The following is a 13566-nucleotide window of genomic DNA, read 5'->3' as shown; positions in this document are numbered from 1 at the left end:
GCAGGGCGTGCAAGGCAAAATTGTTTCAGCAGGCCTTTAATCAGCCATGATGTCATGGGATCTTTATTATTGATTGTATTCTTGTGGGACCCATCAATGGGAGTGTTATGTTTTTTAGTTTTAATATATAATATTGATTGCTGTTTTTAATGCTGTAAACCAGCCTTGTACGAGGGAGAGATGGTATAAAAGTGTAATAAATAAATAAAATTAAAATTAAAATTGTTAGTATAGCCTATACAGTTGGATAAGAAGATGCGAACATAAATTAGGGACTGAAAAACCATCACTGAACAAGAAATTGGATTGGATGCAACCAGTTTTTCAGCTGGTGAAAAAGGAAAGCAGCATCCCCTTCAACCACCAATAAAGGCTACACTTGAAGCGTGGTGGTGGAGAGTGCCCTCAAGTCACAGCTAACTTATGGCAACCCCTGGTGTGATTTCCATGGCAAGAGACTAACAGAGATGGTTTGCCATTGCCTGCCTCTTCAACCTTGGTCTTCATTGGAGGTCTCCCATCCAATTACTAACAAAGGCTGACCCTGCTTAGCTTCTGAGATCTGTCAAGATCAGGCTCACCTGAGTTATCCATATCAGAACATACTTGGAGTGTGGGACCTATTTAAACAAAAGCCATGTGGAACTGGGGCTGTACTAAGGGGAGGGGGGACTGGAAAAGATGGTGTTAAAAATTCGCTGGATCCAGGCCATTAATTGGAAAGAGGAGAAAAAAGGATAACTGTGGACACTGAGAAACCAGTTCAGTCTATCAAGAGAAAATGCACATTTCTGACTAATGTGGGTGCTATGGTCAAAGAACACTGAATAGCAAGTAGAATTTCAGCTAGTTTTTTTTTTCCCCTGTTGGCATCAGTGGGAATGCAGCTGCAAATCATAGGACTCTGTGCAGTCCACATTCAAGTTGCCTAACAGATGGAGAACAATGATCTCCTTAAATAAAGTTAACAAAATAAAGCACATGGGGAAATAACTAATTATGCAAAAGAGCTTTCATGTGCAGGATAGATTCTCCTGATGCACTTGCAAGGAAAATAACTGTTCTACAAGCTGGTTCTTTGGATTGTAGGTTCAACCTTTACATTTACAATGAGTAGCTGCAACTGGCTGAAACCACCCTGCTCTCATGCCTTATCTCAGGGATTGCCGTAGAGGCTGTTTTCTTCCACCTCACTGGAGCAGGAGATATTCCAGACAACTCCCTGGGTCTGCATTCAAAAATAGCTGCCTCCATCCTAAGAAGGCACTTGACAAGGAACTTCCAAACATTTTGTGATTCCCCCCCTCCCTCTAGCTATTTTATGATTGGTCCTGTTTCCCATTGCAGCTCTTCCTCAGAATTCCAAAAGCATCCATAGCACTGGGAACCCTGTTTTAGCTCTTCATTGAATGAAGTTTTGCTTCTCAGAATCTAACGGTCACTTCATGAGCACGCTTAATGCTCTGAAAACCCATAGCATGTGCGCACGTGAAACAGTTTTTCAGCAACATACTTAGGCAGAGTTGCTCCGTCAGTGATATTCACACCGAAGCTCAGGAGCCACCTGTGTCTCTTTATACTGGCAGTAATGGCTGTACCCGTAATCACTATGCTGAATGCACTGGGAGGGAAAACCCCACGGGTAACTAACAAAACTTACGGTTCACACCAATTATTTAGTCAAGTGAAAAATTCTTTAAAGTGCAAGTGCTAGTGCTACTATAACCATTCAATAAATACTTTACAATTCATTCTCATCCAACTACGTAACAACACTTAATATACAATACAATACATTAAACTCTACAATCACAATAGGTACTACAACAACAGACTATATCAGGTACAACCGAAAATCATGGAGACGCGACAGTTCTTTTAAATATATTTCTCCAATTTCTCAGATAGTGAATTTCTCCAATTCCTCAGATAGCATTTCTTCAGTGTATCATCCTCTTCCTTCAGATGAAAATAGATGTGCAGGTAAGGAACAAGCCCTTCCTCACGCTCAATCTGGGGCCGGCTACAAACATCAGATTTCGTGCCCACTTCCTCAGGAGCGTGTTTCCTAATAGGGATAGAGGTCCATCAACTCCCCGGTTCCATAATTATTAATCCCTTAGCTGTACAAAATTCCCCTATTATACTTACACATCACATCAGAGGTACATTTTCATAATACACATTGGCAAACAGTTGACCCGAAGAAAGGCGGCCGTGCATTCTCTGGCACGACCCCTGTTCATGTTAATTGCACTCTTATCATGACTGGCTGATTAACTATCTTCCTCGTAAAAGCTACAGACCCCCACTAAATCAATCCCCACCACGGCAATCTTATTTTACAAATAGCAGTTAAGTAATAATTCGTTGTTCAGACCCTTTGGTTTGACAGAGTCGAGCTTGAAGATCCAGTAAGCCTCCCGGCGAAGGAGCCAAGACTGGACCCCCTCTCGCTCTCCCTTATTGGCTACTTCCAGAATCATCACCTTAAAGTTATTCTCCCGGTGATTCTGTTCCTTAAAGTGTTGAGTGAGTGGTGCCTCTATCACGTTATTGCGAATTCGTGAAATATGCTCCAGCACCCTCACTTTGATGGGTCTCAGAGTACAGCCAATATAAATCAAGTCACATGGGCACTCAAGGGCATATACAACCCCCTTCGTTAGACAGTTTGCAAAATGGCCAATGATATGTCTATATCCCTTAATAGAGATCTCCTTGCCTTCATGTAGCATCAGATTTGTGTGATGCTACATGAAGGCAAGGCGGCAATGCCCGCCCCCCTTCACCCAGCTGGGATCAGGATTGTTGTATCCAGGGGGTTGTATATGCTCTTGAGTGCCCATGTGACAACCATTGCCCAGCGGGGCTTGGGTTCTAAGGTGCTTCTTCCCACTTTGAGACATCAGCTGCTGAAGGAATTGGTGGATGATGCAGGCCACATGTTAGGGATAAAAGAAAAGGGCCTAGAAAATCATATGGGTACAGCTACAGTGGAAGGCAGTAGAAAAAGAGGAAGACCTAAAACGAGATGGCTTGACTCAATTAGAGAAGCCATGTCCTCCAGTTTGCTGGCTCTGAGCAAGTCTGTTAATGATAGGATGTTTGGGACTTGGGTCTTTCCTTCATAGGGTTGCCGTAGGTCATAGGTGACTTGATGACACATAACACACACACAGCTACAGTTACAAATGTACAGGTATCTCTTATATTGTTGTATGTGTGTGTTTGGTGGGGTGGCACACAGAAGTCATGCTGCTGACTTGATTGATGCTTATTGCAAATGTGACTCTGCAAACTATGGACTGAGTACCACTGTGCCACATTAAATAATGGCTTGCATGTATGAATGGGCCAGCACATCAGAATGTTCATGTTGTCTCGAAACACTACTGTCATAATGTGTTCTGATGGATTTAATTCACATGCTAGAGGAGTGTTGCTGTGTATCATCTATCTTCTCAAGTGATGAAGGTTTATGCAGAGTGTTGTTTTTTAATTAATTAATATTTTTATACCTTCTCTGTAACACACACAAGGCAGCTTCCAACAATACCTAAAATGTAATCCCACTATATAAAAGGCTAAGCATATTCAAGACAACTCACTTCCTACCCTGGTGCGCAACCAGAGGGCGTTGCTGGGGAGGGAAGCCCAGATGAGGCAGCCAGACCTCCAGAGAGTGCGCCACAGTGGGAAACCCAGGCCGGGATCAGGCATGGAGCAGGCGGCAATGCCCGCCCCCCTTCACCCAGCTGGGATCAGGAGCGGAGCAGATGCCTTCACCCAGATGCCTTCAAACAGCTGGGCTTGGGGTGGAGAAGGTGGCAATACCCGCTCCCCCACCTTCACCAGCTGGGATCAGGAGATGGCAATGCCCACCTTCACCAGCTGGGACCAGCTGATGGCAATGCCCGCCCTCTGCCTTCACCCAGCTGGGATCAGGAGCAGAGCAGGTGGCAATGCTTGCCCTCTGCCTTCACCCAGTTGAGATCAGGAGTGGAGCAGGTGACAATGCCCATTCCCCCTTCTCCCAACCTGGATCAGAAGAAGATAATGCCCACCTCCAACTTCACCCGGCAGGGATCAGGAGTGGAGTAGTGGGCAATGCCTGCCAACCCAGCTAGGATCAGGCATGTAGCATGAGGCAATGCTGGCCCCCCCTTCATCTGGCTTGGATCAGGCACAGAGCAGGAGGCAATGCCTGCCCCCTTTTCAACCTGCTGGAATCAGGTGTGTAGCAGGTGGTAGTGCAACCCCCACTTCACCCAGCCAGAATCAGGTGCAAAGTAGGAGGCAATGCCTGTCCCTTCTTCATCCAGCTGATCAGGAGCGGAGCAGGTGGCAATGCCCACCCCTGCTTCACCGGGCCAAGAGGCAAGGAGCAGGTGGCAAGGCCTGCCCCTTTCACTCAGCCAGGATCAGGTGTGGAGCAGGACGCAATGCCCGCTCCCCATTCACTCAGCTGGGATCATGTGCAGAGCAGGTGGAAATGCCCCTCCCCCCCGCCTTCATCCGGCTGGGATCAGTGACGGAGGAGGAGGGAATGCCTGCCTGCTTGCCCTCCCCTTTCTAGAGTCCATTGTATGTTTTCCCACAATGGACTTTGTTACTAGTTTATAATAAACGAGACACATGTTTTAAAGGACCTGCATTAAAATAACACATCACTGAAGCCCTTGTACACCCAGTTGTAAATGTGAACCAGCTCTTTAGAAACCCTGCTGTGATGTGTTTCTGGAAATAAGATGTGGGAGGCACCATGCATACCAAGAATCACAAGCTTTGGTGGGGGTCTCCAGGACCAGGGAGAGATCCAAGAATAAAACTATTTAAGCATCTGAAGCTGTCTTGAAGGTTTCAGGCATCTGCCAAGGACAGAGCCTGCATGCCTATGTGGAGGGTGGGGTGGGGGGGACTCTCCCGAGTTTATTATTTTAGTCGATTTTCCTTGACATCCACCTATGACTTTCTCTAAGTGACAAGAAAATTGCAACTGGCCCTTGACAGTTGGGCACAAATTGACCCGAGCAAAACAAAATCAAACGGCAAAGTAATCCCCAAGCAAACGTAATAAACCCAAAGTCCCAGAGGGCAGCATTCTTCTGCAGGCAGTGGTCTTATTGAATAAATGCTACCCCGCTCTTTGTTTGAGCACTGTGTTTACCAAGACAAATGTAATTCATCGGTTTACATTTCCTCTTCCCTCAGCTTGTCTGCCAGGCACGTATGGGGAGAACTGTAACCAAGTATGTCAGTGCTCTGGAAAGAATGAAGAGTGCCACCATGTCACGGGCCAGTGCGGCTGCTTGCCAGGTTACTACGGAATCCACTGTGACCTCAGTAAGTGTCATTCTTGCTTCATCGTCTTCTCTCTTAAGCATTCCGTCAGTGGGTTGCAATGCCAGGATTCTGGCGCCGATGGTTTCAACGGAAGCTTCAGCTTTCATGGGTCTCATGAGAACTTTCCATAGTAACGCGAAGCAATTTTTTGTTTAGACTTAGTGTCTTGGCTTGTTTGAGTCATATTTATCTTTTAGTGTATGTACTTGTCATTTATTTGGTGTACAAGTGAGCAATGTGTTAGACTTATTAGATGTGTTACTTTTTGCCATCATATTGTGACCGTTAGACACTGAGAAGTATATTTGGCCTGGGCCTTGAAGCCATCCTTGTTCGCCAGCAGACTTTTTGGATGACCTTAGCATTTTGCTACTTCTCAGTCTGTGAAATGGGAATAGTAAAGTCTGATTCAGAGCTTGGTTTTAACTGGGTTTGGCAGTCTTTGATTTCATTTTGTCAGTTGTGTGTGATAACTTTGCATGGATATGGATGTGCAATTTTGTGTGGAAAGCTGGCAATGAACCAAGTCATGTAGCTTGTGACTTTTCACCTTTCCCTTGACACAATGAGCAAGTATAGTGCAGTACTTAGAGTGTTGTACTAGAACTGAGGGGTTCAAGTCCCCACTCTACTATAGTGTGTAGAAAACCATGTAGGTCCATTCTGCTGTGAAGCTCAACAGGAAGCCTTGGGTCATGGGTCTGTCAAGACAAAATGGGTCCAGGTAAGCCACTTTGAGCTTCTTGGAGGAAAGGCCAGGCAAAAACGTAATAGATAGGGAGCTGTTATCATATAGAAAAGTGTTCGTTTTTTTTTAAAAATCATGCAAAATAAAGAAAACTATGGTTGCAGAAATTAGGCCTTGCCAAAATACCATATAGAATTATTGTGATAATGAGTGACAAGCGCCTTGATTTGACAAGGGAAATGCATAGAAGCCACTTCTGTGCACAGATTCCCTTGCAGAATTGGAAATCGCAGCACGAATCTTGATGCGTATCAAGCATGTCCCTCCTTTGCACTACAAGGTGTTGGCAAAAGTGTGCTTTTCTACCACATTGGGGTGCAAATGTCATATCCCTTACCCCTGTCTTGAGCTGTATTTGTGGTGTTGCAAACAGTTGTGCTTGGATCAGGACCAAGGGCTCAACCACACTTTTCATGCATCAGCTGTTCATAAATACTGTGTGCGTGTGTGTGTAGAAACTGGCAAAAGGTGTACAAACTTTAGCTTAGAATTTATGTGTATAGTTGTACTTCATGTATCCTTGATCACTTTAAGATGCTCGAAACCACATTAAGCCTCTGTGGGGCAAGGTGGGATATAAATTTAAATATAAGAACTGATTTAAAGCCGGGTAGAATTTATTACATAGCACATTTTGCCAGGGGAAGAACTCATTCTCGATTATCCGTTAACCGTTTTTATTAGCACTAAAAGCACTAATTGATGGATCACAGTGATTAATCAATCAGTTAACTTACCCAAACCTTTAAAAAGTGTATTTAAAAAAAAAGAAAAAAGAAAATAGTGATTGATTCTATTCCATGTACAAGAGTGTTTCAGTACAAACAGCTATATGGAAAACCAACTGGATGCATCTTCTTGTATTAGGCAATATCCTTGTGTTCTTTCTGAGTTACAATGCAATAGTAAGCATAATGATGACTTTTTAAGATCATTGTCTTCAAGGAACTTAGAAGAATGTAGCTTGGCTTAGGACTGCACCAAAAGTATCTTTTATTTCAATTAGTGAATAGAATTGCTGCTGCCTTTTGAAAAAGATCGAGAGAGAAACAAACTTGATAAGTTTGTTGTGAGTTAAATGGGTTTTGCACACCTCTAAGGGTTCCTTCACATGCCTCCACACATACCCCCCCCCAAAATGCACCCTGTACATAGAACTTAATTCAAGGTCCCCCATCCATCCCTGTTTTGTTTTTAAGCAAGGGTGGATCATGGCAAATGGATAAAGCTATGTTGTTGTTCATGCTATTTTATTTCTGAGATTTTTGTTCTGTCCTTCCTCCAAGGAACCAAGGGTAGCCAATTTGGACCCCACCTTCTCAGTTTATAGTCACAACTATCCTGTAAGGTAAAACAGAGAGGTGACCCAGTAAGTGTCACTGCAGAGTGGGGATTTAAACTTGGGTCTCCCCAGTCATAGGGTGGCAGTTTAACCACAGCAGCACACTGACATTTGCAGTGTCACTGGATTCGTCCTGAAGTGAAATGTGAGGCTAATTGTAGTCAAACAAAACTTGTGTTGGGGTTTTAAGCGCAGTCGAAAGAATTTTCCTTGGTGGTCTCGCCAGCCAAAATTTGTAGTCTCCAGAGTGTGAATTCGGGGTGAACATCATGTCTTTACAGCCACTTGGAAAACAGCAAGCATTTCTTGCTGCCTGTTGAATGCTTCCAGAGCTGAGCACAGCTGTGTGGACAAGCCTCACTTTTCATCTGTGCTCACCTGAGACAACACCAGGTACAGGATTGCACGTTGGAATGCTCCTCCATATTAACCCACGTAAATCTGTATTTATAAAACTAATATGTTAGGAAGACACATTATAGTCAGCTCTTTCTCTGATGTGCTTAGTTTTATGTATGAAGGAAGGGTTTTTTCCATAATTGGAGAAGTATAGGGGTGTGCATCCCTCAAAAAAAATCTAGGAAATCCAGATCTTGGTTTCAGAGATCTCAGGAAAAAATTCCAGGTTTCCTGAAATCTGGGAAAGATTCTCTGATCATTTAAGACAGATCAGAGAGTACTAGATTTATTTGGCCATTATTCTCTAAGGGAAAAACTATCTGGGGGATATCTGGGGCAGGATACTTTTGAAGCAAACTTTTCAGAGAACCTACTACAGACTATCCTCTAAATAACTCCCAAGTTTCAGGAAGATTGGACTCTGGGGTCCAGTTCTATGGGCTGCTGAAGAAGGTGCCCCCAGCCACTCACTATTGTTTCCTATGGGAAAACATTTCCAAGCAGAGGGGCAAGTTTGCCAGTGGCCAAAGGCACAATCCCAAATACAAGAGGGAGCCCATTAGAACCAAACTGGTCTCCCCCAAACCCAAGTGCCAACTGAACAAATGGCCCTTATCGTTCCCTATTACGGGAAAATTTCCAAACTGCCTCTCAGGTCACAATACACAGGGGCAAGACAGCCACCAGTCAGAGGCACACTCCCAAATGCAAGTTTAACTCAGAGAAAGCCCAACACAACCAAACTGAAGTCCTCTCCAAACCCAAGTGCCCCTTGGACAAGCTGCCCAGCTGCTCTCCATTGTTTCCTGTGGGGAAAACATTTCCAAGCTGGGTCTCAGGCAGAAACACACAGGGACAAGGCTGCCAGGGGCCAAAGGCACACTCCCGAATGCAAGAGGAAACCCAACAGAGCCAAACTGAAGGCCCCCCCCCGAACCAAAGTGAATCAAGGGGACCAACATGAAACCAGAGACATCAAAACAGAGAATTCCACCCAAACCAAAATGAAGCAAGAGACACTGTTGCAACTTAACAATAATAACAACAACATTATTGATCTATATAGTGCCCTTCAGGACAACTTAATACCCACTCAGAGCAGTTTACAAAGTATCTTGTTATCATCCCCACAACAATCACCCTGTGAGGTGGTGGGGCTGAGAGAGCTCCGAGAAGCTGTGACTGACCCAAGGACACCCAGCTGGCTACAAGCAGAGGAGTGGGGAATCAAACCCGGTTCTCCGGATTAGAGTCCCATCACTAAACACTACACCAAACTAGCTTCCTGTTCAGAAGAAATCTCCTCCCCTTGTGGAAAAGACTAGGAATAACACTTAATGTTGCATGTTTCCTCATATTCTCCTACCTTTGAACCCCTCACTCTGATGTAGGGGAGCCAGTAGTGGTTAAGAGTGACATGACTCTAATCTGGAGAACTGGGTTTGATTCTCCACTCCTCTGCTTGAAGCCAACTAGGTGTTCTTGGGTCAATCACAGCTCTTCCAGAGCTCTCTCAGCCCCACCCACCTCATAGGGTGATTGTTGTGAGGAGAATAATAACACACTTTGTAAATCACTCTGAGTGGGTGTTAAGTTGTCCTGAAGGTTGGTATATAAATCTAATGTTGTCATTTTTGTTGTTGTTGTTATTATTATTATGAATAACTGCAGGGTGAGGAAGCACATTTTAAAATTTCCATGAATCTGGAAAATAAAACCTACATTTTGATGCGGGCTCAGGCAGATTTTGAATGTTGGATCTCCCTGTCCAGTCATTTATTTTTCCCCATAGTGATAGAAGTTTATTGATTTGAATTTATAAGACTTAAAGTTGGAGGATAAAACCTTGAGAAGAAAATATTGTCTGAAAGAGATGGTGGTATTTGTCATGTTGCACCAGATACATAGTTGTGTTCCTGGTTCTAAATACTTTAAAAACGATCTTGAGAATGGGCTGTAAAAAAAAACCCTAAGTGTCTGATCGACTAAATTTTACTCTTAGGGCAAAGCTACAAGTGACGAATGACACTTGAACGGCAAGTGTATTTCTCCCTGTTCACTTGCCCTCCACTCAATCCACTTGCCGTTCAAGTGTCATTCATCACTTGTAGCTTGGCCCTTAGTTTTGCAGCAGTTCCTTGCATGCTCATTTTCAGCACCTTTACACTGACTCCAAATAGTTCCCCCAAATTTCATATTAAACTGAGCACAAATGATAATTATTTTAAAAAAGAGGGGGGGGGGGAGATGTTGCACTTGATCCATAGAAGCAGCCAGAAGTTGCACAGGATAATCAGGTTAATTTAAATTTAATTGTTATCCTAGGCTGAGGAATGTATTCTTAAAACTTAAGTGCCACCATCTGGCCGAGCCTTTCTTAATAATTTTTTTTTTAGTCTACAGAGTTAATGTGATTTCTGTAAAATGGATTGTAGACTGAAGCAATGTAGTAATAAGAAAATACAGTGGTGTTGCTTGAAAAAAAGGAAGATAATCATCTTTATCTCCACCTTATAATTGTGTATTTGCTATATGCATTTCATATCCTCTTACAGAAATAATAGTGAAATGTCTCCTTTCTAGCCTGGATTTTGGCAGACTTGATTGTTTTGCTTTCTGCTTAGGTCTGTGTGCAGCAGTCTCCCAAGTGGGGCAGTTTTTTATCTGCTGTATTCTTTTAGCAATAATTATCAGGATGCATGAATACACAGAGTTTGGGCTCAGGGTTAATGGCATTGAGATAGCATGCATGCATGTAGTTCATATGATTTTTCAAATGGCTTTGTGGCCCATTAATGTGTGAGCCCCCTCCACTGCCAGCACTGCTTTGAAGTGCAGCAAAATTAAGTTTAGGTCTGTGCAGACTGATTCTTCAAGGCGCATTCACACATTGCAACGCTGTGCATCAAGTGGTAGACACGCCAGTACAAATCACAGATGCCACTGAAAATTAGGAGGGGCAGTGTGGAATCTAAATTTGTATAGCTTCTAACATTTGGATATTAGCTGAAGCAAGTGCCATATCTGTAAGAATTCTTCATTGGCTCAGATCATAATTCCAACCATAGAAGGACTGGAAGGCTAGAACAGGAGTAGTGCAAAAGGATTAAAGTGAATGAAATACAGTATAGAGATAATAAAGTTTTGCATGTAGCATTTTTGCATGTAGTATTTAATGATGATAAAATTCATTAATAGCCATGAATGCCAGATCACTAGATAGGCTTTCTGAAAAACACTGCCCTAAGGGGAAACCACTGTCAAAGGGGAAAGGTTAAATGGGTACAGGGAGAAGGGCTCAGACATGGCATCTGAGGGCGTGTGGAAGGTCAAGAACACACACACACACACTGAGCACATGGCAGAACAGTCAGATATACTGTGAAACATGCCCTGAGGCAGGACTGAGTCTCTGCCCTAAAACAATGCCTTAATGTATTGTCGAAGGCTTTCACGGCCGGAGAACGATGGTTGTTGTGGGTTTTCCGGGCTGTATTGCCGTGGTCTTGGCATTGTAGTTCCTGACGTTTCGCCAGCAGCTGTGGCTGGCATCTTCAGAGGTGTAGAGAGGCTGAGAGATCTCTGTCTTTTGGTGCTACACCTCTGAAGATGCCAGCCACAGCTGCTGGTGAAACGTCAGGAAATACAATGCCAAGACCACGGCAATACAGCCTGGAAAACGCGCAACAATCAATGCCTTAATGGTTCTTCCCAGGGTGGGACAAAGGACTGGGAAACTGTCTCCAGGGTGAGACAATAAGGCTGGCAAACTGTCTCCAAGGTGGGACAATGAACTAGGAAGATTTGATTAGGTCTTCCTGAGAGGAACTATAGGTGTAAAAAGATTATTTAAGGACCCACGATGGCTGGATGGGTGAGGCTATAATAGGAGAGTGGGTAAAGGGTAGAATGGATGTGTGTGAATGGATTCATTCAAGTACTTCTGGAGACCTCTATTGTTCTATGGTTATACACAAACTCCGGGGTGTGGGGCTAAGTTAGTCTTACTTCTCACATTCCGGTACTTTTCCATCTCCTGCCTAGCCAGGCAGCTTGTCTGTGTTTTAAACACATGAGCAGAGGGGCTTATTATATTGCCATATTCATAAGCCTTAATATCTTGAGGGCAAGTATGACCACTTACACCCTCAAGTTAGACAATATGAACAAATACATTGGGGTCCTCGGCTGTGTGGAGCCCCAGGGCAATTTGCGTCTTTTGTGTTCCCCTTTTTGCACTCCTGGTAATTGGGAAATAGTTCAGTTGGCCAAGCTGAATTAAGCCGGGGGAAGTTTGCCTATTCCTAGTGTGAAGTGGCTTATTTGTTGTGGCTCAGAGCAGCCAGAACTACGATAGGCTTCTATCAGGGTACAGAAATATTATCCTTAATCTGTCTGGAAAATGTATATGCCACCTCTCCAGAGATCCCTTTGTGAGGAGTAGGCCTGCTCAAGGCAGTATAATTTCTATATGTAATTTTAAATGTGTATTTTCTACATAGTAAAGAAGGGGGAAAGAATTATGCAAATTCCCATTTTCAGCACTCACTGGCTGTCGCTGCTGAGGGAGGGGAATGAAAATAATTTTGTCCTTCCTCCATTGAAAATCCTGTGTATAGGCACAAAATTACTGGAACATATTTGATTTGAGTCCTTTAGGAACAATAAGCCAACACTGCTCGTGGCATACTTCATACAGTTCTGTGAACCTCCTGCAGAAGCACAACTGAAATGAACGGAGGGTGTGTAGTAACAGTGCACTGCTGATGGATGGTGTCTGGGGTTGCCAGCTCCAGCTTGAGAAATTCCTGGAGATTTCAGGGAGGTGTCTGGGGAAGATAACAATTTGTAGAGAGAGTTCAGCAGGGGTGTGATGCCATAGAGTCCCTCTGCTGAAGGTGTTATTTCCTTCAGGAACTGATTTCTGTAGACTAGAGATCAGGACTGTTTCCACATGGCTTACCTTGTTCTGGAAAACAGCGAAATCTCACGCGAAATCGCACAAGAAGACGCTGTTATCACGTCTTCTCGCACGATAACAGCGTCTTCTCGTGAGATTTCGCACAAGAAAGCGGCCCAGTTGTAATTCCAGGAAAATAACCTTGAGATTGATAATCCTAATTGTGTCCTTCCACTGCAATCCAGCACATACCTGTGAGCCGTTTGCATTTTGTTGATTTCAACAGGATATTAACAGGCATATAAATTTAAATTAGATAAAGGTTTACAGCTATGTGATTGGAAATGTACATAATCGGAGGCAGGACTGCATCCATCCAAAACAGCACTTTTTACTGGACTCTTCATGACTTTTGGATAAGAATTTTTCCTGGTGTTTTGCTTGCTTCTTCCCCTTCCTGCAGTGGTGTTGATTTTGAGCAGACAAACAGTGGAAAAGGGATCTGGTTAAGCATCCCTTGCTCCTGCATTACTAGACTCAAACTGGTAGCCTCCTGTGGCTGCTTTTCATTTTTTTTAAAGGCGTCAGGAAACTTTTTATGCTTCTTCTGTGTAAGTTCTCATTCGTACCTCCTCAGAATAGGAAACACGTGAACCAGATCTATATAAGGTAGCTTCCACTGTCACAAATGGTATTTGGTTGAGGGAACCTCAAAGATTTAGAAGATAGCAACCCCACCCCCCATATTAAAAACATTTATAAAAATACTGCCTTAGGCTAAATGCAAAATGGACTTGTATAGTATCTTCCCTGCAGGAGCTTTCAGTATGC

At 43.6% G+C, this 13566-nt stretch overlaps 1 protein-coding gene across 1 annotated transcript in view; it reads left to right on the top strand.

Moving 5' to 3' along the window:
* Nucleotides 1-13566, top strand: part of LOC129332024 (multiple epidermal growth factor-like domains protein 6) — a 293959-nt gene that overhangs the window by 248109 nt on the left and 32284 nt on the right. The window contains 1 exon segment of the mRNA XM_054982775.1: nucleotides 5215-5346. Within this exon segment, the coding sequence (XP_054838750.1) occupies nucleotides 5215-5346 (132 nt within the window).

Source organism: Eublepharis macularius, chromosome 6, assembly GCF_028583425.1.
Source record: "Eublepharis macularius isolate TG4126 chromosome 6, MPM_Emac_v1.0, whole genome shotgun sequence".
In the NCBI taxonomy this organism is placed as follows: Eukaryota; Metazoa; Chordata; class Lepidosauria; order Squamata; family Eublepharidae; genus Eublepharis; species Eublepharis macularius.
Note: the sequence above shows the minus strand (reverse complement) of the source record. Positions and strands in the feature narration are given on the sequence as shown.